General features: G+C 41.3%; 2 protein-coding genes and 1 non-coding gene across 3 annotated transcripts; all 3 read right to left on the bottom strand.

The window, feature by feature from the left end:
- Window positions 1-311: 311 nt before the first annotated feature.
- LOC140549675 (testis-specific serine/threonine-protein kinase 6-like) lies at window positions 312-2,092 on the bottom strand. The gene is made up of 3 exons (XM_072673425.1): window positions 1,278-2,092; window positions 457-1,129; window positions 312-347 (listed from the first exon to the last, which is right to left on the bottom strand). Exons 1-3 carry the CDS (start codon window positions 2,090-2,092, stop codon window positions 312-314), a joined length of 1,524 nt encoding a protein of 507 aa, XP_072529526.1.
- Window positions 2,093-10,535: 8,443 nt separating this feature from the next.
- On the bottom strand, window positions 10,536-12,316 carry LOC140549674 (testis-specific serine/threonine-protein kinase 6-like). Its single transcript, XM_072673424.1, has 3 exons — window positions 11,502-12,316; window positions 10,681-11,353; window positions 10,536-10,571 (listed from the first exon to the last, which is right to left on the bottom strand). Exons 1-3 carry the CDS (start codon window positions 12,314-12,316, stop codon window positions 10,536-10,538), a joined length of 1,524 nt encoding a protein of 507 aa, XP_072529525.1.
- A 6,091-nt stretch (window positions 12,317-18,407) lies between these two features.
- On the bottom strand, window positions 18,408-18,550 carry LOC140550473 (U4 spliceosomal RNA). Its single transcript, XR_011979170.1, has one exon. It is a non-coding gene; the product is annotated as a U4 spliceosomal RNA (small nuclear RNA).
- Between the last annotated feature and the right edge of the window lie 4,426 nt (window positions 18,551-22,976).

Below are 22,976 nucleotides of genomic sequence, written 5' to 3'. Positions count from 1 at the left end.
CCTCCTACCCCTTACATAACAAGTCAACTCCAAATGATGTGTATGTCGCTTTTTACAACCTCATGGTGCAACGCAGCTTTACAAAAATCCGGAAATAGGACAAATAAAAATAAATAAATACAACATGAACCCCAAGTGAGCAAGCCAAAGGCGACAGTGGCAAGGAAAAACTCCCTCAGAGCTGGAGGAAGAAACCTTGGGAGGAACCAAGACTCACTAGGGGGACCCATCCTCCTCTGGTCAAAACAACGTATAAATGACCAATAAATTGTGTAAAGGTAGTATGTTATCACCAGGGCCGTGCTAGATGTCTACAATGGGTGAATCATCTTCGTCTTCTTCAGGATCTGTTGGCGAGACAAAATGACACATATGAATCAACTGAAACATTTCTAGCAAATATTTAAAGTATAAAATCTGAGGCTGTGACGATCGCTCAACACTTGCCTAACATACCTTAAATTTAGGGAACCTCAGCCTCCTGGTTCCTTTCCATACTGTGGGCTGTGGGAGAACAGATGCTGTCTCCACCACTAGCCCATGGAGAGGGACATCTACAGTCACATCCTTGAGTCTCTGCTCAGAACACAAACAAGCATGAGCATCTGAAGGGGAAGCAGAATGAGGAGCACTCTGCTGGGAAATAGAGGTGGTGTCATGGACCACAGAGTTAACGCTGAATAACTTCCTCATCCTCCGTCGGAGTGACCGGGAGGCTCTGAGAATTGGTGCCTTGACATAAGCATTAGCTGCCCTTTTAATAGCAGCACAAACAGGACTACAGCTAACGCAACCATAGTGCTCCTCCACAGCCTCTACCCTTTGGCAAGTCAGACTTGCACCAGCTCCATTGCTGTCGCCTTTCTGCTCAGGCATCAGAGTCTCGCATCTGACACCATGAGATGAGAGAACGTCTACGTCTCTGCTTAAAGAAGAAGACGGAGACTCTTCCTCTGTCGACTGAGGAGTGCTGAAAAACACCAGCCCATTTTCAGAGGCAGAAGATGATATACTGTCTATGTTACTGTTCAAAGAGAAGGAAGACTGAGACTCTTCCTCTGACGTTTCAAGTGGGTTGACGTCTGGACACAGATCCTCAACGGGCACCACCACAAACCTGCCAATAACCCTGGAGACAGTACAGAAGCAATGTGTTAGTGTACTTATCGTTAGTGAACTAATACTGTATGTTACCTATTTGCAAAACAGCTCTTTACTTTGAGTGACCCATTCAAAATGTTCTTCATGTATGTATACCTGCACAGTGGTTTACTTACCGTTCCTGCCTCGGCTGCAGCCAAGGGTGCTGTGCCACCTCTGTCACAGATGGCCGAGTGGAGGGGTCGTATTGCAGCATATAAGATATGAAGGCCCGACAGGGCTCCTCCACTGTGAGCCTACGTGGGAACACCAAGGGTTCTCGCTGGACACGTAGGAGACTCTTCAAACTGTTAACTTTGAAGGGTGTAGATCCGGTGACCATGGAGTAAAAGATAATACCTAGACTCCACACGTCACTTTTTTTTGGATCATAGGGTTTTTCCAAAAGCACCTCAGGTGCACCATACTCGGGAGTGCAATAATAGGTCTTGCTTAAGTCAGGAAAGCCCCTTGAAAAACGGCCTAAACCAAAGTCAGTTAATTTGACTTGGTCGTTAGCAGTCAGCAGAACGTTTTTACATTTAAGATCACGATGGACAATGTTCTGCTGATGTAGATAGGCCACAGCGCTGAGCAGCTGTGAGAACCACATTTTTGCTTGGCCAATGGGAATGCGGCCGAGCTCCCAGATCTTCTGTTGAAGATCCATTGCGGCAGCCTCCATCACAATAAACACCTGTCCGTTTGGCATCTCAAAGATTTCATGCACCTGAACAATGTGAGGGTGCTTTACTCTTTTCAGAATGGCCAGTTCCCGGGGCAGAAGTTTAGAGACAAAAATATGTGATGCCAGCCTGCGGTGCATTATTTTGATGGCCACATGGTTGGAGTGCCTTTGAGATGTGGCCAGCTTAACCTCACCGTAACTCCCTTTACCAATGAAATCCACCACCTCGTAGCCCAAACTCCTCAGGACTTCTTTGGTTTGCATTTTTCTACTCTGTCCTATTTGAAAGGAGAAGCAAAAGTAGAACCTCTTTCTGGTTCTAGATAAGATGGTTCTAGAGAAGAGCGTCAGCTAAATGGCGTCAGTGTCAGTGTGAACGCAGGAATGAAGCGTCTCTCGAGCTGCTGAATCCGAACTGAGCCAGTGAAGGGGAACCTGCCTTTTTATAGGCTCTGTGATGTCATCGACATGACCTCACAATGGAGGAGGACTCGGGTCACTGAGGTCAGTCTCTTCATTGGCTGTATAGGACTGTATGGACACACAGTGCTGTGTACAGTGCTATGCCCCTTCATTTACCTCAGCAACACATGAAGCAAATTGCAGTGATCAGACTGAGCTGATTAAATACAGCCAGGCCTGATGAATTAAGGCCTTACTCATACTAAAGTTTAGCATCAGATCTGTATGATCTGAGACTAGATTTAGAAACCGGATCTGTCACCACAAAGTTTCTTTATAGAGTCCTGTTCTATTGGTCAGTGCGTTTCTATGGAAACATCCGTGTCAGATGCCGTAAAGCAGCTGAATTTATTCAGAAGAAAGGGTGTCTAGTTACTTTAGGACATGAATCACTGCAGTCAGTAAAATCAGTCACATACTTCCACATCTTTACTTTGGTATTTCCACAATTTCACATTAATTTCTCTATTTTTTTTTTTATTATTATTATTTTATTTTATTTATGTATTTCGCCACATTTTGGCATTCATCTGTTTCTGTATGTCTACATTTATTTATTAATGTATTTCCATATTTGTACTCATGTATGGGTTTATGTGTGTGTTCTTTGTGCTCTTTCTTAGTCATATTTGTGTTCTTTGTGTTCTCCGTGCTCAACAAAAGGAAAAAGTATGGTTATTTTTGCAATGTCAAGGCGGTGTTGCGATTGACAAGAACATCCAAACACATCACGAGAATCTTAACATAACAAAGGAAAGGACCCTTGAGACAAATGTCATTGTATCTATAGGCAAAAATATTAAGAAATGAATAAAAGCAGTCTTAAAACAACCCACCAAACAGAATGCCCACACAATCTAAAACCAGACTGCTATAAAACTGCCTTGATTGCAGCACAAATAGCCTGAAGAAACCAAAGATACAAACTTCATTTTCACATAAACATTCAATTCCCTGCAAAAACTATGTAAAATACGTCTTGGCTGACTATATTTCCAAACATGCTGGCAAAGTATTGTGTAATATTTTTAACCAGTAATGATCACACCTCATATTAAATTTACACTCTACAATATTGCCAAAAATACAGAACTTATATCGACTTAGACCTCTATATATGTACACCTACTTTACAGAGGATTTCAAGAATGGTAACCAGGTCATTTCAATTACTTTCTGAATTACTTTCCGAATTGCGTTATACCAACATACTACTATTGTACAAGAACATTTTAAGACAATTGCAGCAAGAAAACAGTTAGTAAAATATGAAGCACTTAAAAGCCATGGCATGTCGTAGAAAGCAAAAGGGAAAAGCATTGTGGGTATTTTTGCATTGTGAAGTCGCTGTTCCGATTGACAAAAAAATCCAAAAGCGTTACCGGAATCTTAACACAACAAAGCACGGGACCCTTGAGAAAAATGTGTTTGTTACTATGGGCCAAAAATTAAAAATCAATAAAACCAGCCAAATCACCACCAAGTTACTATTTTCTCACCCACTGGATGAGACAGAACGCAAAGCTCAAAAGCTGAACCTAAACATAATACCCACACAAGCTAAAAACAAATTGCCAAGAAACTGCCTTGACTGTGAGAAAAAAGAGAGACGAAACCAAAAGACTCAAGTCTCATTACAGAATAACAAAAATTGCCATGGCTGATTATATTTCCAAGTCAAAAAAAGTTTTCAACCACAAATAGCAACGCCTCGAATTAATCTCATAAACCATGACATTGGTTCTAAGTAAAAAAACACTAAATCTTCTTAAAAGGAAATATATAAATATATATATATAGATATATATAGATATATACACACCTAATGTACTGAGGATTTCAAGAATGGTAACCAGTTTATAGCAATTACTTTCTCAACTACTTTCCAAATTGTGTTGTTCCAACTTACTATTGTTGTACATGAAAGATTCTAAGTAATTAGCAGCAAAAAAATACAATTAGGAAAATATGAAGCAATACAAAGACATGGCATGTCGTAGAACGCAAAAGGAAAAAGCATTATGGGTATTTTTGCATTGTGAAGGCGGGGATACAATTGACAACAAAATCTATACGCATGCGAATCTTACCACAACAAAGCAAGGGACCCTTGAGGAAAAAAATGTTTATAACTGTGGGCAACACCAATAAAACAACAACAATAAAACCAGTCTTAAAACAACTCACAACCAAGTTACTAGTTTCTTACTCACTAGATGAGACAAAACACAAAGCTCAAAACCTGAACATAAATATAATGCACACACAACCTAAAAACAAACTGCCAAAAGACTGTGTTGACTGTGATTGTAACTATGGGCACAAACATTTAAAAAATAATAAAATCAGTCTTAAAATAACTCTCCACCAAGTTTCTTACCCACTGGATAAGATGAAAAGCAAAGCTCAAAACCTGAAACTAAACACGTTGGCCACACAATCTAAAACCAAACTGCCAAAAAAACGAAAAGATTTTTGAGTCTCTATAAAAACACAAATTGCCATGATGGACTATATTTCAAACCATCATGGTGGGGTATTGAGTAAATATTTTAAACAGTAATGACCATGCACTGAATTAAACTCAAAAACTATGACATTGCCTTTGCAGAAAAAAAACCCCACAAAAAATGTTCACCTACTTTACTCAGGATTTCAAGAATGGTAACCAATTTATCACATTTACTTTCTGAATTACTTTCCAAATTGCCTTGTACCAACATACTATTATTTTATAATTATTATTATAAGAAAACACAATTAGTTTATTATGAAGCACTTAAAAGGCATGGCAGTAGGAAAAAAATCATTATGGGTATTTTTGCATTTATGGATCATTTTAAAAAATGTAAAATTCAATTAAAACAGTCTTCAAGTAACTCACCACCAAGTTAATAGTTTTTTACCCACTGGATAAGATAAAACGCAAAGCTCAAAAGCTGAACCTAAACAAAATGCCTACACAATCTATAACCAAACCACCAATAAAATCTACCTTGCAGCAAAAAGAGCCTGAGAAACCCCCCAAAAAACTAACACAATTTGCCATGACACAATATATTTCAATTAAGGGTGGGAAGGTTTTGGGTAAAGTTTTGAACAAGGTATTACCATACCTCAGATTACTCTCACAGATTATATAAAGCCGCTGCAAAAGAAAGCTTGCTTTTCTTAGAACTATACATGTACACCTACTTTACAGAGGATTTCAAGAATGGTATAATTGCATTATACCAACATACTACTATTGTACAAGAACATTTTAAGAAAATAACAGCAATAAAACACAATTAGTAAAATATGAAGCACAAGAAAGGCATGGGATGTTGCAAAAGGAAAAAGCATTATGGGTATTTTTGCATTGTGAAGGTGGCGTTACAAATGATAACAAAATCCGGACACATTACGTGAATCTTAACACAACAAAGCAAGGGTCCCTTGAGGAAAAAATGTGTTTGTAACTATGGGCAAAAATAAAAAAAAACAATAAAAACAGTCTTAAAACAACTCACCACCAAGTTAATAGTCTCTTACCCACTTGATGAGATGAAACACAAAGCTGAACCTACTGCCAAACAAATTGTCTTGACTGCAACAGATAATACTGAAACAAAATTCAAGCTTATTCTTAAAACAATCTTTTAATTCTGTATAAAAAGAAAACAATGCCATGGTTGATTATATTTCAAATCAGCATGGTGGGGTATTGGGTAGATCTTTTTACCAGTAATGAACACACACAGAATTAAACTCAACAGCTTTGATAATGCTTTTACAAAAAAAACAAAAAAAAACAAAACAACGCTGACCCTTTTCAGAAGTATATATGTACACCTACTTTACTTCAGATTTCAACAATGGTAACCAGTTTATCACACTTACTTTCTGAATTATGAACTGCGTTATACAAACATACTATTATTGTACTAGAACATTCAAAGCAAATACATGCAAGAAAACACAATTATCCAAATATGAAGCACTTAAATGCCATGGCATGTTTTAAACAGCAAAAGGAAAAGGCATTATGGGTATTTTTGCATTGTGAAGGCGGCAAAGCAAGGAAGCCTTAAAACAAATCACCACCAAGTTACTAGTTTCTCACCCACTGCATGAGACAGAACGCAAAGCTCAAAAGCTGAACCTAAACAGAAAGTTACACAACCTAAAACCAAACTGCCAAAAAATCTGTGATAAAAATACAGAAGATTTTTTTAAAGTCATAAGACAGAATGTTTCCATACATAGCATTTTTTCCTTCTTCCAGTTTGCATTAGGAAATAAAAAAAGTGAGTTAAATAAAGAGTATAAGAGGTATCATAATGTCTATTACCCCATGTAACTCTAATTTGGGGGTTCAAAAATAGTCAATCCTGGAATAGGATGCAGTTGTACATGAATAGTGTGTAAAGTCTCTGTGTCTTGTGAATTTACTTCTCAACAAATCAACAAGACCCAGTTCAAAAGATTGATGTCTAAGCATCTTACTCATTTTAGGGAGGGGGGCTTTCGATTCGGGTTGTCTGTCCATGTGCTGTGACAAGACACAGTTAAGACCCCCCGCCAACTATTCAAACATTCCCCCTTCTCATTCTGCCCTCTAATCATCATTCTTTTCTTTAAGGGTTTCAACTTGGCTTTTAAGGCAAGTTTCAGCAGTCAGTAATCACTTCGTCAGACCATGTCAACAGACCTCCCGCCACATCAACTCACTTTGTAGAGCATTAAAATTGTCAGTAAACACACACTCCAATTCTTGCCTTATTATTTTGGATATATCTTCCCTCAGTGAGGCTAGGATATCTGACTTGATTTCTTCATCAGTCATACCTGAAGTTTCAGTTTCAGTCCAAGTGGATGAGGCCTGGTTTGAACTTGTTGAAGTACTGCGTGTCGAGGGGGCACAGGCCTCGCCGGGTAATATATTTATATTTGCAATTAATTTCTAAATTATTTACAAAAATATTATACCAACATACTATTATTGTACAAGAACATTCTAAGAAAATAGCAGCAAGAAAACACAATTAGTAAAATGTGAAGCACTTAAAAGCCATGGCATGTTGTAAACAGCAAAAGAAAAAGGCATTATGGGTATTTTTGCATTTTGAAGGCGGTGTTTCGATGGACGACAAAATCTGGACGCATTACGAAAATCTTACTACCACAAAGCAAGAAACCTTTGAGAATAAAATGTGATTGTAACTATGGGTAAAAATTTAAAAACAACTCAACAACTCAACACCAAGTTACTAGTTTCTCACCCACTGAATGAGAAAGAACGCAAAGAACCCAACTGCCAAAAAACCTGCCTTGATTAAAGAAACCAACAAAGACAAGTGTAGCCCCTTAAAAAAAAGACTGCAGAACTGTGTGTCGGACAGAGTGGTCAGCAACATTGGAGCCTCGTAGGGACCTATCCTCTCTCTCTCTCTCTTCTTCTACACTCTTTTACAGAAGTGATGAGGATGAGGATTTGGTGACGATGAAGAACTTTGTCACATGGTGTGAGCTAAACCATCTGCATCTCAATGTGACCAAAGAACTATTGGTGGACCTGAGAAGAGACAAGGCACCGATGACCCCTGTGTCCGTCAGTGGGGTCAGTGTGGACACTGTGGAGAACTACAAACAGGGCTAAGAACACTGATGGCTCCCACCCACTTTACAACACGGTGTTGAGACACTGGAGCACAGTCAGTACAAAACTCAGTCCACCAAAATGCACCACAGAGCGCCACAGGGGGTCATTCTTACCTGTGCTCATCAAACTCTATAACTCCTCCCTCAATGTGTGACACTATGGTTCATCTGTGCAGTTCTATGATTATACTGTTCATATGTGCAATAATAATAGTAATGCAATTCATTTTAATATCTGTGAAATAACTCAGAGGTGCAGTAATTCAAAATGTTTCATATGGTCTGTTCCATATTTATTATCACAGTTATTGTCACTTTGCTTTTATTCATAAAACTATATTCATACTATAAATACCATTTAATCATATCATAATATATGTCATATCATATAATATATATTATAAACCTTATTTTTCTGTTTTTGTTTTAAACTTTATAGAGTGTTTATTCTTACACAAACCGCTGCAACTATGGCAACTGCAGTTTCACTACTAGGATTAATAAAGTATTTCTGATTCTGAAACCATATTTTCTGGCCCCCAATGCCATTGACACATGAATTCTGCAAAACCACACAGCACTTATAGGCTACAGCTGTATGGTTCACATTGTTGATATATGTGATATATATAAAATAATTTTATATTTATAATGTAAAAAATGTATATCTCCACTTTATCAGTGACAGAGTTTAAACAAAGAACATAGCTATACACATTTACACACACACACACACACACACACACACACGAATAACCACAATACACTGAAATACATAATTAACTACATTTTTTATTTTCCGTTTTGAACATAAACAGACTAAAGTAAACTTCAAAATAATAAAGCAAAGTGCTCCATTTTCTACTTGCAAGAATGCAGCGATTCCGAGCCGCCGCCCACTTAAGGTCTTTTTGTTATGTTTCTGTTCTTGTATCTATTCAGTGACTCGGTTCTGGTTCAGTTGCGTTCATGTGTGTTTGGTTCATGTTTGGTTCATTGTGTCGGTTCAGTGTCGTGTTTCATGTTCATGTGTTTAGCGAGATGCTTTCGCTCACTCCCACCTTATACCCACGACCCTCGCTCCAGCTAGGCGACCCTTTTCCACACTGCGTTGCCAGGTTTGGTCGGCCTAGCCGTTTTTGGTTCTGCGGCTGGTTCCCCCTGTTCCCTGCCCTGCTCATCTAGCTCAGCTCCTAGAGCCCCCCGGTCTCAGGTGTGCTTTGTGTTCGCCCTCTAGTTTGTCGAGTTTACGTTGTTTTCCTGTTTATTCTCGTTAGTTGCTGCTTTGTTTGCTTTAGTTTGCTCTTTGTATGATTTTCTATTGTGTTATTAAAGTACTTGCATTGCACCCATGTCTGGGAGTGTTCATCCCTCTGTGTCTGGCCTGACCCACCATGACAACAATGTCATTTCTTCTTCGTCAATCACTTAATTTAAATCAAATTTAAAGACCATTTAAATTGAAAAATGGTTCCTGAATCAAAAATTGTTTCTGAATTGAATCGTGACCTCAAAAATCAGAATTGAATCAAATCGCCTGACACAGAGAGATTCACACCCCTATTTAATTCTTAAGATAAGATACTATAAGATACAATCCCTCTAGCAAGTCCTGGGTCATGAAAGGTGAGTGGGATACCACTGTGGCCTCAGACTTGAAGGTGCTGATTCTCATACCAACCGCTATACACTTAGCTACAAACTAGTCAAGTGTGCGTTGAAGGCCCCCGTAGACCATCCTGCCCCTGGCTACGCCTTGCTGTCCCGTCTATGAATATCACAAACAGGAGCAGACACATGGCACAGCCCTGACAAAGACCAACGGCAACACTCAACAAGCTTTACTTAGTGCTGAAAATATGGACACAGCTCTGACTCAGTGAGTACAAGGACTGCACAGCTCGCATCACCGACCCTTGCATCCCATGCACCTAGAGCACTTCTCACAAGATGTCTCAGAGAACATGGTCATGAGCCTTCAAGTCCACAAAACATGTAGACAGGACTGCTGAACTCCCATGTCTCCTCAACTATCCAAAAGAGAGTGAAGAGCTGGTCCAAAATTTCATGGTCAGGACAGAATCTGCATTTCTCCTCCTGAGTCTCATCTTTGCACTACCCTGGCATAAACTTTCTAGAGGGAAACCGAGGTGTGATGCTTCAAAAGTTTCCACACACTCTCTGGTTCACTTTCTTAATGAGGACCACAACCTTGGATTGCCAGTCCAGAGGCACTGTTCCTGAGGTCCATGCAACATTACAGAGGCATCTCAATCAGTTTAGACAGTGTCCCTCCTACCCCTTACATAACAAGTCAACTCCAAATGATGTGTATGTCGCTTTTTACAACCTCATGGTGCAACGCAGCTTTACAAAAATCCGGAAATAGGACAAATAAAAATAAATAAATACAACATGAACCCCAAGTGAGCAAGCCAAAGGCGACAGTGGCAAGGAAAAACTCCCTCAGAGCTGGAGGAAGAAACCTTGGGAGGAACCAAGACTCACTAGGGGGACCCATCCTCCTCTGGTCAAAACAACGTATAAATGACCAATAAATTGTGTAAAGGTAGTATGTTATCACCAGGGCCGTGCTAGATGTCTACAATGGGTGAATCATCTTCGTCTTCTTCAGGATCTGTTGGCGAGACAAAATGACACATATGAATCAACTGAAACATTTCTAGCAAATATTTAAAGTATAAAATCTGAGGCTGTGACGATCGCTCAACACTTGCCTAACATACCTTAAATTTAGGGAACCTCAGCCTCCTGGTTCCTTTCCATACTGTGGGCTGTGGGAGAACAGATGCTGTCTCCACCACTAGCCCATGGAGAGGGACATCTACAGTCACATCCTTGAGTCTCTGCTCAGAACACAAACAAGCATGAGCATCTGAAGGGGAAGCAGAATGAGGAGCACTCTGCTGGGAAATAGAGGTGGTGTCATGGACCACAGAGTTAACGCTGAATAACTTCCTCATCCTCCGTCGGAGTGACCGGGAGGCTCTGAGAATTGGTGCCTTGACATAAGCATTAGCTGCCCTTTTAATAGCAGCACAAACAGGACTACAGCTAACGCAACCATAGTGCTCCTCCACAGCCTCTACCCTTTGGCAAGTCAGACTTGCACCAGCTCCATTGCTGTCGCCTTTCTGCTCAGGCATCAGAGTCTCGCATCTGACACCATGAGATGAGAGAACGTCTACGTCTCTGCTTAAAGAAGAAGACGGAGACTCTTCCTCTGTCGACTGAGGAGTGCTGAAAAACACCAGCCCATTTTCAGAGGCAGAAGATGATATACTGTCTATGTTACTGTTCAAAGAGAAGGAAGACTGAGACTCTTCCTCTGACGTTTCAAGTGGGTTGACGTCTGGACACAGATCCTCAACGGGCACCACCACAAACCTGCCAATAACCCTGGAGACAGTACAGAAGCAATGTGTTAGTGTACTTATCGTTAGTGAACTAATACTGTATGTTACCTATTTGCAAAACAGCTCTTTACTTTGAGTGACCCATTCAAAATGTTCTTCATGTATGTATACCTGCACAGTGGTTTACTTACCGTTCCTGCCTCGGCTGCAGCCAAGGGTGCTGTGCCACCTCTGTCACAGATGGCCGAGTGGAGGGGTCGTATTGCAGCATATAAGATATGAAGGCCCGACAGGGCTCCTCCACTGTGAGCCTACGTGGGAACACCAAGGGTTCTCGCTGGACACGTAGGAGACTCTTCAAACTGTTAACTTTGAAGGGTGTAGATCCGGTGACCATGGAGTAAAAGATAATACCTAGACTCCACACGTCACTTTTTTTTGGATCATAGGGTTTTTCCAAAAGCACCTCAGGTGCACCATACTCGGGAGTGCAATAATAGGTCTTGCTTAAGTCAGGAAAGCCCCTTGAAAAACGGCCTAAACCAAAGTCAGTTAATTTGACTTGGTCGTTAGCAGTCAGCAGAACGTTTTTACATTTAAGATCACGATGGACAATGTTCTGCTGATGTAGATAGGCCACAGCGCTGAGCAGCTGTGAGAACCACATTTTTGCTTGGCCAATGGGAATGCGGCCGAGCTCCCAGATCTTCTGTTGAAGATCCATTGCGGCAGCCTCCATCACAATAAACACCTGTCCGTTTGGCATCTCAAAGATTTCATGCACCTGAACAATGTGAGGGTGCTTTACTCTTTTCAGAATGGCCAGTTCCCGGGGCAGAAGTTTAGAGACAAAAATATGTGATGCCAGCCTGCGGTGCATTATTTTGATGGCCACATGGTTGGAGTGCCTTTGAGATGTGGCCAGCTTAACCTCACCGTAACTCCCTTTACCAATGAAATCCACCACCTCGTAGCCCAAACTCCTCAGGACTTCTTTGGTTTGCATTTTCCCCTGTAGATGGAAAGAGGAAATAAAAGTCAGAAGGTTAAGAAGGTTGTAAGGACTGTTCCCTGTATATTCCAAGCAAATGTAGAACCTCTTTATGGTTCTAGATAAGACGGTTCTAGACTAAATCAGCTAAATGGTGTCAGTGTGAACGCAGGAATGAAGCATCTCCCGAGCTGCTGAATCCGAACTGAGCCAGTGAGGGGGAACCTGCCTTTTTATAGGCTCTGTGATGTCATCGACATGACCTCACAATGGAGGAGGACTCGGGTCACTGAGGTCAGTCTCTTAATTGGCTGTATAGGACTGTATGGACACACAGTGCTGTGTACAGTGCTATGCCCCTTCAGTTACCTTAGCAACACATGAAGCACATTGCATTGGACTGTAGACTCCTCTAGTATTTTGGCCAGTTCATTAATATAAATGGGGAATATGAATAGGGTTTGGCTTAAACAGTGAAACCTTTCAATTCCACACCTGTTTCCTGTGTACATTGATTTAATGAGATCATATGTTTTACCCCCTACATCACTTTCTAGAAGTCTGTAAAAGAATCCTTGGTGCCAAATAGAATCAAATGCTTTTTTAAAGTCAATAAAACAGGCAAATATTCTGGTTTTATATTGATGTTTTTCAACATAGGTGTGTCGGGTGTAAGTATGATCAGTGGTGCGGTGATTTGGTAAAAACCCAATTTGACTTCTATTCAAGACACTGTGCTTTATAAGGAAGTTTAAGATTCTAGAATTTAAGATGCTGCACATTAGCTTCCCCAAATTACTGTTCACACAGATGCCTCAGTAATTATTAGGGTCAAATTTATCTCCATTTTTAAAGATTGGTGTTATCAGTCCATGGTTCCAGGTTTCAGGGAAGTGACGTACACTCAGAACTAAATTGAACAGTTTTAAAATGGCCTAATTAAATTTTGAACTGGTACATTGTAGCGTCTCATTCAGGAAGCCATCGGGTCCAGATGCTTTATTTGGTTTTAGTTTTTTAATTTTGTCTTTGGGCTCCTGTTTAGTAATTGAGAAGTCTAAAGGATTTTGATTGTTTTTAATTGCTATTTCTATTTTTTCTAGTTTTCTGTTTATCTTGCTTTGTTCTGAATTTGGGTCAAATTCTATTTTTTTAAACAGTGTTTGGAAGTGGTTTGTCCATGTATCTCCATTTTGTATGGCTAGTTCTTCATAATCTTTCTTTTTAAGTTTATTCCAATTATTCCAGAATCTATTTGTATTTATTGAATCAAGTAGTGATAGTTGCTTGTATGTATATAGAGCTTTTTTGGTTCTGAGTGTATGTTTATAATTCTTTAGTGTTTCACAGTAAAGAAGGCGTATGTGTGCATTGTTTGGATTTCTGTGTTTCTGATTTGATAAATTTCGAAGTTCTTTTCTCATGTTTTGGCACTCCTGATCAAACCAATTGTCTTCTTTTTTGAGTTTGGGTTTTGATCTGTTTCTATTTTTTAATTGTGCTTTTTTAGCTGTTTTGTCAAAAATCATACTCATATTTCTTACTGCCAGATTGATTCCTTCTTTACTGGGAACATATGTGGTGTCCAGAAAGGAGTCTAAAAGTGTCTGAATTTCTTGGTTTGCAGCTGCTTTCTGGAACTCTTCTGTGCTGTTTTGGGCCCATCTGTATGGTCTCCGGACCTGTTGTACAGCTAACTGGGCTGTGTGTGTGCACTGCTGTTATTTTCTGCCCTTTTAATGAACACAGTGATTTGGCTGTGATCAGACAAAGGGGTTAGTGTTTTTACAGTGAATGCGCTGAGAGAGAAAGGGTCTAAATCTGTTATGATGTAATCTACTGTACAATTCCCAAGAGGTGAGCAAAATGTATACCTTCCTAAAGTGTCCCCTCGTAACCTACCTTTGACGATGTACAGACCCAGGCTTTGACAGAGCTGCAGGAGGTCTTTACCACTTTTGTTGACCGTGCAATCTTGATTGTTTCTATGGGCATAAGAAGGGTTATTAGTAATGGATGGCATATTATTGTTAATGTATTTGTCATTTTTTATATTAATATAATCAGGCTGTGTTCCAGTTCTAGCATTGAAGTCCCCACAAATCAGCACGTTTCCCTGCGCCTGGAAATGGCATATTTCCTTTCCTAGCTCTGGGAACATCTCCTCAGGGCAGTAAGGGGACTCTGTTGGAGGAATATATATGGCACAGAGAAACAGATCTTTTTTCAGAGATAATAATGCCTTTTTTATTTTAAGCCAAATGTAAAATCTTCCAATTTTCAATGTGTCTAAAAAACTGTGTAGGTTTTCTTTGTACCATATGATTATTCCTCCCGAGTCTCTGCCCTGACGCACTGAGTTCAGTTTTTGGGAAGGGATGATGATCTCTCTGTGGCCTTGGGGACAGTGAGTGGTCGTATCAGTCCTACACCAAGTCTCCTGCAGTATTAGAAGATCAGTGTTTTTGATATTGTTTTGAAAGTCTTCATCTAGATTTTTAAACCCAAATGTTGATGATTTTAAACCTTGAATGTTCTATGCTAATTGAGAGTGAAGCCATGTTAATAGTAAATCTCCTTTTCTGATTAAAATGAGATAAATAAAGAAATCTATTAATACTGAATATATTGGGGAAAATAAATAAATGCATTCAAAAACAAAACAAGAAGTCCACTACAAGTTCATTTTATAATGAAAAAGATTGAAGTAGTGACTGTAAGTGTGCTGCATATATGAGCTATGGGAGTTTTGCACAGATGTACTGTAGCAACTGTTTGATTTCACCCATCTGTGTAGAGCTCTGTGGAGTACGAAGGACCTCTGCATAGCTGCGTTGCTGCTGTAGGGCCCTGTCCTGAGTGAGGGGGGCTGCTCGGGGTGCATGTTCAGGGTGGGGCCGGTGCACTGGTCTGGTTGGAGGGGGGCGTTGTGCTGGTCCGTTGCTGGTAATACATGAGCTGGTCTGGTTGGAGGGGGGCGTTGTGCTGGTCTGGACGGTGTGACCCGGTAGGCTGGTCCAGTTGGCAGGGTGTGAGGAGAATTATGCTGTCCAGGTAGGTGTCGGGCTCTCAGGAGGTGTTTGTGGATGGTAGGGCTGATGGCTGCGTGCCTGAAGCTGTGTTGTGGTCTTGGGAACCATTCCTCTGTGTTCCTGTGTTGAGTGGGAATGTCTGCCAAGTGTAGTATTTTTAAGTGTCCTGGCAAATTCTCTGACCATGTGTTTGCTTATGTGCACATGGTTCGTAGAGATGGTGGGGGGTGATGTTAGAGTGGTGGGCCAGGTGCACATTAGGCATGAGGGCACATCCTCTAGAGATGTCTGTGTTGATCTTGTGGATGGTGGCTGGGTGGAAGTCTTTGCAGGGCAGGAGGGTGGAGATAATGATTTTGGTGTTAGGAAAGGACTCAGCAGCTCTCTCTGCTACTCTGCACATCAGTCTTCCTACCCTATCCTGCTCTGTTCTGAGGTCATTGGTGCCAGTGTGGATAATGATAGATTTAGCAGTGTTAAGTTTGGAATCAGAGAGAATTCTGTGGGCATCTTTTATTTTTGGGCACCATATTTTTGCTGTTTTCTGACCTGGGAAGAGTAAATCCTCCTGCAGGAATTTTGCGTTTGAATCAATCAGAATGGCAATGTCTGTGTCTTTCTCCACGGTGGCTGGTCTGCTGCTCTGCTGCTCAGCTGCTCCCTCAGACGAGGGCTTGTGGTGGTCTTGCTGTGTAGCAGGGAGATTTTAAATCTGTCTGGATTGTGAGGGGCTGGCAGTGAGTGGAGTGTTCAGCTCCTCAGTGTGTGTCTGGATCTGTGTGTTTAGGTTCTTTCTGGTGCAGCTCTTCCTTGAGGCTCCAAATTTCTGTTTTCAGTTCCTGTTTAATTTGTTCCAGTTCTTTGTGTGTGTTGTCTCGAACCCTTGCCAGTTCATTGTTTAGTGCTGACTGAGCGAGGGCTGTGATCTACAGTAATGTTGTGGGGGGGCTCTGTTTCCCCTTCAGCAGGTGTTTGTTCAAGTGTGGGGGTTGGGCTGGGGACTGTGCTGGGGGCTTCAGCTCTTTCTTGGTTGGCCAGGTTTGTGAGACTGGGAAAAGCCATTTCAAATTTCAGAGGAGCGTCTTCACTCCCCTGCACCATCACTGTGCCGTTTTGGTACAGGTTCACTGTTAGGAGCCTGTTCTCTGCATCTTTTTCTGCATCCTCAAAGATGTATAACTGGCGGCCCTTGCAGATGCCTCTCTTTGTGGTGTGTGTGAAATATCTGCACAGAGCCGAATGCCATGCTGGACTGTGCTCAGTGTAGAAGAGCAGGTTGGTGGTGATGTTTCTCCCTCTGATGGAGCTGCAGTCTTTAAACAGGGTCTCAGGGTTCTCTCTCTGCTGCCTCTGTTTATGCTGCTGTCTGCTGCTCTCTGATCCAGCGTCTGTGGGAAAGTCAAACATGTGGGAAGGCGGAGCTGCTGCTGCTGAGGCCATTCTCATTGGTTGTAGCAGTTTTTGTAGCAGCTGACCAATCAGAGGAGGCTCGCAGTAACTGCCAGATTAGCTGCTTTAGCAAACTTAGCGGGGTTAGCGCTATCTGAGCACGTTCTCCTCTTCTGTAGCTAGAGTTTCATACCTGAGTTCAGACCTTAGTTTAGGGTGATGGTCTCCGGTCTGTGACTCTGTCGCTCTGTGGGAGCGGGTCTCTTACCCCAGTGTGAGGCGCAGGTGTGGGGGCTGTCTGGTCTCTGCTCCTGGTTTAGTCGGGTGTGGTTGGTCTCAGCGGTGGGTGTAGCAGGTCTACAGCTCCCTGTTCAGTTTTCCTCTGGATTCTTTCTGGAGCTGATTCTGCTTCTGCTGAATCTGCTTCCACTGCTAACGGCTAACGGCTACGCTGCTTGCTGCTCTGCTAGCTGCTCTCCTTCTGATTCTTATTTTTGCTTGTTTTTCTGTCTAATTATATCCAAATAAATTCTTTTTAAACTGAAATGACGTTTTGTTGATATTATAATTATAATCAGTTTGATTTCTGTGATTTATCTCATTTTAAAAATGAAGAAAGGTAGAAATTTCAAGAGCTCATACTAAACACGACTCTCTCTCTCTCTCTCTCTCTCTCTAAGCAGTTATCTATGAAGCCCACATGATTTTCCGAACACCACTTGAACATCCAGTGATTTAGCGCTGTGAGTCAGCTGTAAGACTCAGAGCCGCGCCTCATTGGGATAAGGCCAGAGCAAATGACCACATCAGACATTGTCTGGACCAGTTTAACCCCCTCTTTAATGTTATCCTTACTTACTTCTGACTGCCGCAGATGAATATCGTTGCCCCTACATGAATAACTACCCTCGAATATCTCCTGTTAGCTACCTGCTTAAGGTGGGCGCTAATGTCCGGCGCTCTGGCTCCTGGTAAACAGCTAACGGTTCTGCTGGAGCCTCTAAAGGACGAGCTATCTTCACGTGTCAGATAACAGAGTCTCCTCTGAGCAGAGTACGCTGAACAGGCTCCTCAGCGGGTGTTTCACTGAGGGGTAAACCTGTTTGGTGTTCTGGTGGGCTAGCTTTGGTCTTAGCGCTAGCATTAGCCTTAGCTTAGCTAACTCCGGAGTGGAGGGGGGTGCTAGCTCTCCCTAAAGCATCCGGGGCTGCTGTCAGTGACTCTGGCTCTCTATCCTTTAGTAAAGCCGTGATGCTCACCTCTAACTGCTCCACTTTAACCACCAAAGAGTGAACTAGCTCACATTCAGTACAAACACGATCATTATCACTAGCGGTGGAAAAAGGCTCTAGACTAAACATGCCACACTTCATACAGTCAAAAAGCAGCAGCAGCCATAAAAAGCAGGGACTTACCGCTTGCAGTTGATTTGGGCACTGAAATAAAGCTGGTTGTAGGGGTAAACTGCTACTGGGCTTTTTGTTTAGTTTGTTGATATACCTGTGGGAATAGACTGTAAACACAATGGAAAAGCAGTTAGTAAGCATATGACGCAGTAAAGGACTAAACAGATATAAAAATAAGTGCTAGAAAGTGGAAAAAAGCTGAACGTAAACTTAATACCCACACCATCTAAAACCAAACTGACTACAACAAAAAGCACTGAAAAAAACATTCAAGCTTATTCTTAACTAACACTAACAAAAAAATGGCCATAGTTGACTATATTTCAAATCATCCTGGTCGGATAGTGGGTAAAGTTTTCAACAAGCAATGATCACACCTCAGATTAAACTCACAAGCTATGATACTGCCTCTGCAAAATAATACAGACCTTCTCAGAACTATATATGTACATCGACTTTACTGAAGATTTCAAGAGTCGTAACCAGTTTATCACAATTACTTTCTGAAGAAAATTTAAAGAAAATTGCAGCATGAAAACACAGTTAGTAAAATATGAAGCACTTAAAAGCCGTGGCATGTTGTAAACAGCACAAAGAAAAAAGGGAAAAAAGGTCAATAAAAATAACTAATATTTTTTGTGAAATGATTATTTTTTATTGTTTCATTCAGCAATAGTGTTAAAATCTTTGTGGTTCTTTTGTAAAATATAGTTGGCAAAGGTGAGGAAACTAATGTTTTAATAGTCTGTACGTTCATGTAATGGTTAAAGGAAGTCTATCATTGAAAAAAGGAGAAAAAAGAAGCTCTAGAGTTTGGTTGAAATGAACAGGGTGAACATGTGCTCAGTGCACTACAACTTTATGTGGATCTGTCAGTTTTCCTGTATCTTCTTTCTAATTGGATAGTTTAGCAGGATCACACGCTTTCAGTGTATTCAATTGGTTCCTGAGAGAGAGGGGCGGGGCTCCAGGGAGAGAGGGCTGAAAAACAGCAGAAGTACAGCAGGACAATAGTTTTGCTCTGAGGATTCTGGAGTAAAATACACTGTTATTACTTACAAGAAGTGTCTGTTAGATCTTTTAATGCCGTTTACTAACAGATTTAGCAGAGTATGTTTGAGTAACCATCCTAACTTTCAGTCTGATAGTTAGTGAGCTCAGAGTGCAGAGCAGCCGTGCTAGCCTGGGTCTCAGTTTGGTTGGAGAAGCCAGACGAGCTTGGGGTGCAGGTTCACTGTCAGCTACCAGTAAGGGACTGTCGCTGTACTGTGGATGACCTGTTGTAGTCGGAGTGGCTAGAACTGAGAGTTTGACTTTCTCCTGGAGAGAGTGGGATACACAACCCCATAGCACAGTTAGCAGGAGCTGAGGCTAGAGAGAGAGACAGAGAATGGAAGAGTGGGCAGGGGATGAGAAGGAGCCAGAAACGACTCAAGCCTCACATTTGATGAAGCTATTTTAGCGCTACCCTTTTATTTTCTTTTATTTTGCTCCACACGGGGCGAAGCGGCCAGTGCTGTTTACTGGTTCAAGGCCCCAACGTTCACAAGCATCCTAACAGGCCTGCAGCGTGGGTGGGGGAAAAGACTAAAAAGATGGGGGTACCTGCTATGAGTTGTTCATCTCACAAGTGTTGCTCACAGAGCTGATTTCTGGTTGAAGTGAGTGTAGTCCAAATATCAGTGAATTCAGCTCTGGTTATTTGCATGAGTTTAAACTGTGCAGGTGTTCAGGAGTGTTTCTTACTTCAGAATCAGGACTTCTAGCTCTAATACTCATTCTTGAGATTCCTCACCAGCTTTAAATGAGTTATACAGGCTACCTAGCATAAGGCTTTGATTTAGGGTTGAATGTGTTTTCCTTTTGGAAGGAACATACTATTATTGTAGAAGAACATTTTAAGAAAGAAGCAGCAAGAAAACACAATTAGTCAAATTCTAGTAAAGCCATGGCATGTAGTTTTAGGAGAGTACCTCGGACCAAGATCCTTAAAACGTCTTGGGGTACTTGTGAATCAACCCAGACACTCTACTCCCCGTCTAACAACACAACTCTCGCCTCCCTCTGGAGGCACTTTGTCTGGAGTGACCCTATAACACACACACACACACACACACACATATAGTGAAGCAAACAGACTCATGTAACTGATGTTTGTCCTCAAGTGTTTCACGTCACATTGTTCTTTTTGGTGTAATTTCTAGCTCGTGTCTGTTTGATCAAATGAAGACGTCTGTTCTTTTGTCGAGAAAAGAAAAGTTTCCTTTCCTTTCAGTAATAAGAGACCATATATTCATTACCCAATCTCAGTGAATAATACAAAAGAACATAGCAAGTAAACGTAAGCTCTGTGTGAAGTTGAGAATCTATCATTGCATGTTCAAATGTATTTAGGTGAGTCATTTGAGAACGTAAGTTAGTTAATGCCTCACATTCGAAATTAGCATATTAAGGCTTCTCCACGAGACTCTGGATTAGCTTACTCTCTTACTCATGTTTGTGTTCTCTGTTCTCCCAGATGGGGTCCATCCCAGGGGCCTGTGCCAAAGCCTTATGCTAGGCCTGTGCCACACAGCTTTGCGGAGTACTGCACTATGTCCCGTGGATGTGGAAAACGTACTGCATTGTTCCTGTCCAGAAGATGCCGTGACCCAGTGACATTAGGAGTACAGGCCAGTGGCACTGACGTCACACATCATGAAGACCATGGAGAAGCTCAGTCCTGTCTGGGAGTTGAGGATGCTATAATTCAGCCAGCACTGTAAGGATCATGTTTTTTGATTTCTCCAGTGCATTTAACACCATTTGGCCTAATGCTCTGGGCGGTCTGTTCCATATTTATTATCACAGTTATTGTCACTTTGCCATTTATTCATAAAACTATATTCATACTCTAAATACCATTTAATCTTATAATTTATAAACCTTTTTTCTATTTTTGTTTTAAACTTTATAGAGTGTTTATTCTTACACAAACCGCTGCAACTATAGCAACTGCAGTTTCACTACTAGGATTAATAAAGTATTTCTGATTCTGATTCTGAAACCATATTTTCTGGCCCCCAATTCCATTGACACATGAATTCTGCAAAACCACACAGCACTTTTACATAGCCATATCATATAGGCTACAGCTGTATGGTTAGGTTCACGGTGTTGATATATGTGATATATATAAAATAATTTTGTATTTATAATGCAAAAAATGTATATATCCACTTTATCAGTGACAGAAGAACAAAGAACATATTCTTGCTATATACACACACACACACACACACACATGAATAACCACAATACACTGAAATACATAATTAACTACATTTTTTATTTTCCGTTTTGAACATAAACAGACTAAAGTAAACTTCAAAATATGAAAGCAAAATGCTCCATTTTCTACTAGCAAGAATGCGGCGATTCCGAGCCGCTGCCCACTTAAGGACTTTTTGTTATGTTTCTGTTCTTGTATCTATTCAGTGACTCGGTTCTGGTTCAGTTGCGTTCATGTGTGTTTGGTTCATTGTGTCGGTTCAGTGTCGTGTTTCATGTTCATGTGTTTAGCGAGATGCTTTCACTCACTGCCACCTTATACCCACGACCCTCGCTCCAGCTAGGCGACCCTTTTCCACACTGCGTTGCCAGGTTTGGTTGGCCTAGCCGTTTTTGGTTCTGCGGCTGGTTCCCTCTGTTCCCTGCCCTGCTCATCTAGCTCAGCTCCCAGAGTCCCCCGGTCTCAGGTGTGCTTTGTGTTCGCCCTCTAGTTTGTCGAGTTTACGTTGTTTTCCTGTTTATTCCCGTTAGTTGCTGCTTTGTTTGCTTTGGTTTGCTCTTTGTATGATTTTCTATTGTGTTATTAAAGGACTTGCATTGCACCCATCTCTGCGAGTGTTCATCCCCCTGTGTCTGGCCTGACCCACCATGACAACAATGTCGTTTCATCTTCATCAGTCACTTAATTTAAATCAAATTTAAAGACCATTTGAATTGAAAAATGGTTCCTGAATCAAAGATTGTTTCTGAATTGAATCGTGACCTCAAAAATCAGAATTGAATCAAATCACCTGACACAGAGAGATTCGCACCCCTATTTCATTCTTAAGATAAGATACTATAAGATACAATCCCTCTAGCAAGTCCTGGGTCGTGAAAGGTGAGTGGGATACCACTGTGGCCTCAGACTTGAAGGTGCTGATTCTCATACCAACCACTATACACTTAGCTACAAACTAGTCAAGTGTGCGTTGGAGGCCCCCCAGACCATCCTGCCCCTGGCTACGCCTTGCTATCCCGTCTATAAATATCACAAACAGGAGCAGACACATGGCACAGCCCTGACAAAGACCAACGGCAACACTTAACAAGCTTGACTTAGTGCTGAAAATATGGACACAGCTCTGACTCAGTGAGTACAAGGACTGCACAGCTCGCATCACCGACCCTTGCATCCCATGCACCTAGAGCACTTCTCACAAGATGTCTCAGAGAACATGGTCATAAGCCTTTAAGTCCACAAAACATGTAGACAGGACTGCTGAACTCCCATGTCTCCTCAACTATCCAAAAGAGAGTGAAGAGCTGGTCCAAAATTTCATGGTCAGGACAGAATCTGCATTTTTCCTTCTGAGTCTCGTCTTTGCACTACCCTGGCATAAACTTTCTAGAGGGAAACCGAGGTGTGATGATTCAAACGTTTCCACACACTCTCTGGTTCGCTTTCCTAATGAGGACCACAACCTTGGATTGCCAGTCCAGAGGCACTGTTCCCGAGGTCCATGCAACATTACAGAGGCATCTCAATCCCTAATGTCTAGAGAAAGTGTTCTATCAGCCACCCAACAATATCCTCAG

Source organism: Salminus brasiliensis, chromosome 2, assembly GCF_030463535.1.
Source record: "Salminus brasiliensis chromosome 2, fSalBra1.hap2, whole genome shotgun sequence".
NCBI lineage: Eukaryota > Metazoa > Chordata > Actinopteri > Characiformes > Bryconidae > Salminus > Salminus brasiliensis.
This window is presented reverse-complemented; position numbering and strand designations above follow the sequence as displayed.

Bases quoted from the DNA above. Each gene is read 5' to 3' on its own strand.
- LOC140549674 (XM_072673424.1), bottom strand. From the start codon at position 12,316: ATGCAAACCAAAGAAGTCCTGAGGAGTTTGGGCTACGAGGTGGTGGAT. The intron at 11,354-11,501 runs GTAAGTAAACCA...TACTGTCTCCAG, and splicing joins CTGCAGCCGAGGCAGGAACG to GGTTATTGGCAGGTTTGTGG. The intron at 10,572-10,680 runs GTATGTTAGGCA...TCTCGCCAACAG, and splicing joins TGAGGTTCCCTAAATTTAAG to ATCCTGAAGAAGACGAAGAT.
- LOC140549675 (XM_072673425.1), bottom strand. From the start codon at position 2,092: ATGCAAACCAAAGAAGTCCTGAGGAGTTTGGGCTACGAGGTGGTGGAT. The intron at 1,130-1,277 runs GTAAGTAAACCA...TACTGTCTCCAG, and splicing joins CTGCAGCCGAGGCAGGAACG to GGTTATTGGCAGGTTTGTGG. The intron at 348-456 runs GTATGTTAGGCA...TCTCGCCAACAG, and splicing joins TGAGGTTCCCTAAATTTAAG to ATCCTGAAGAAGACGAAGAT.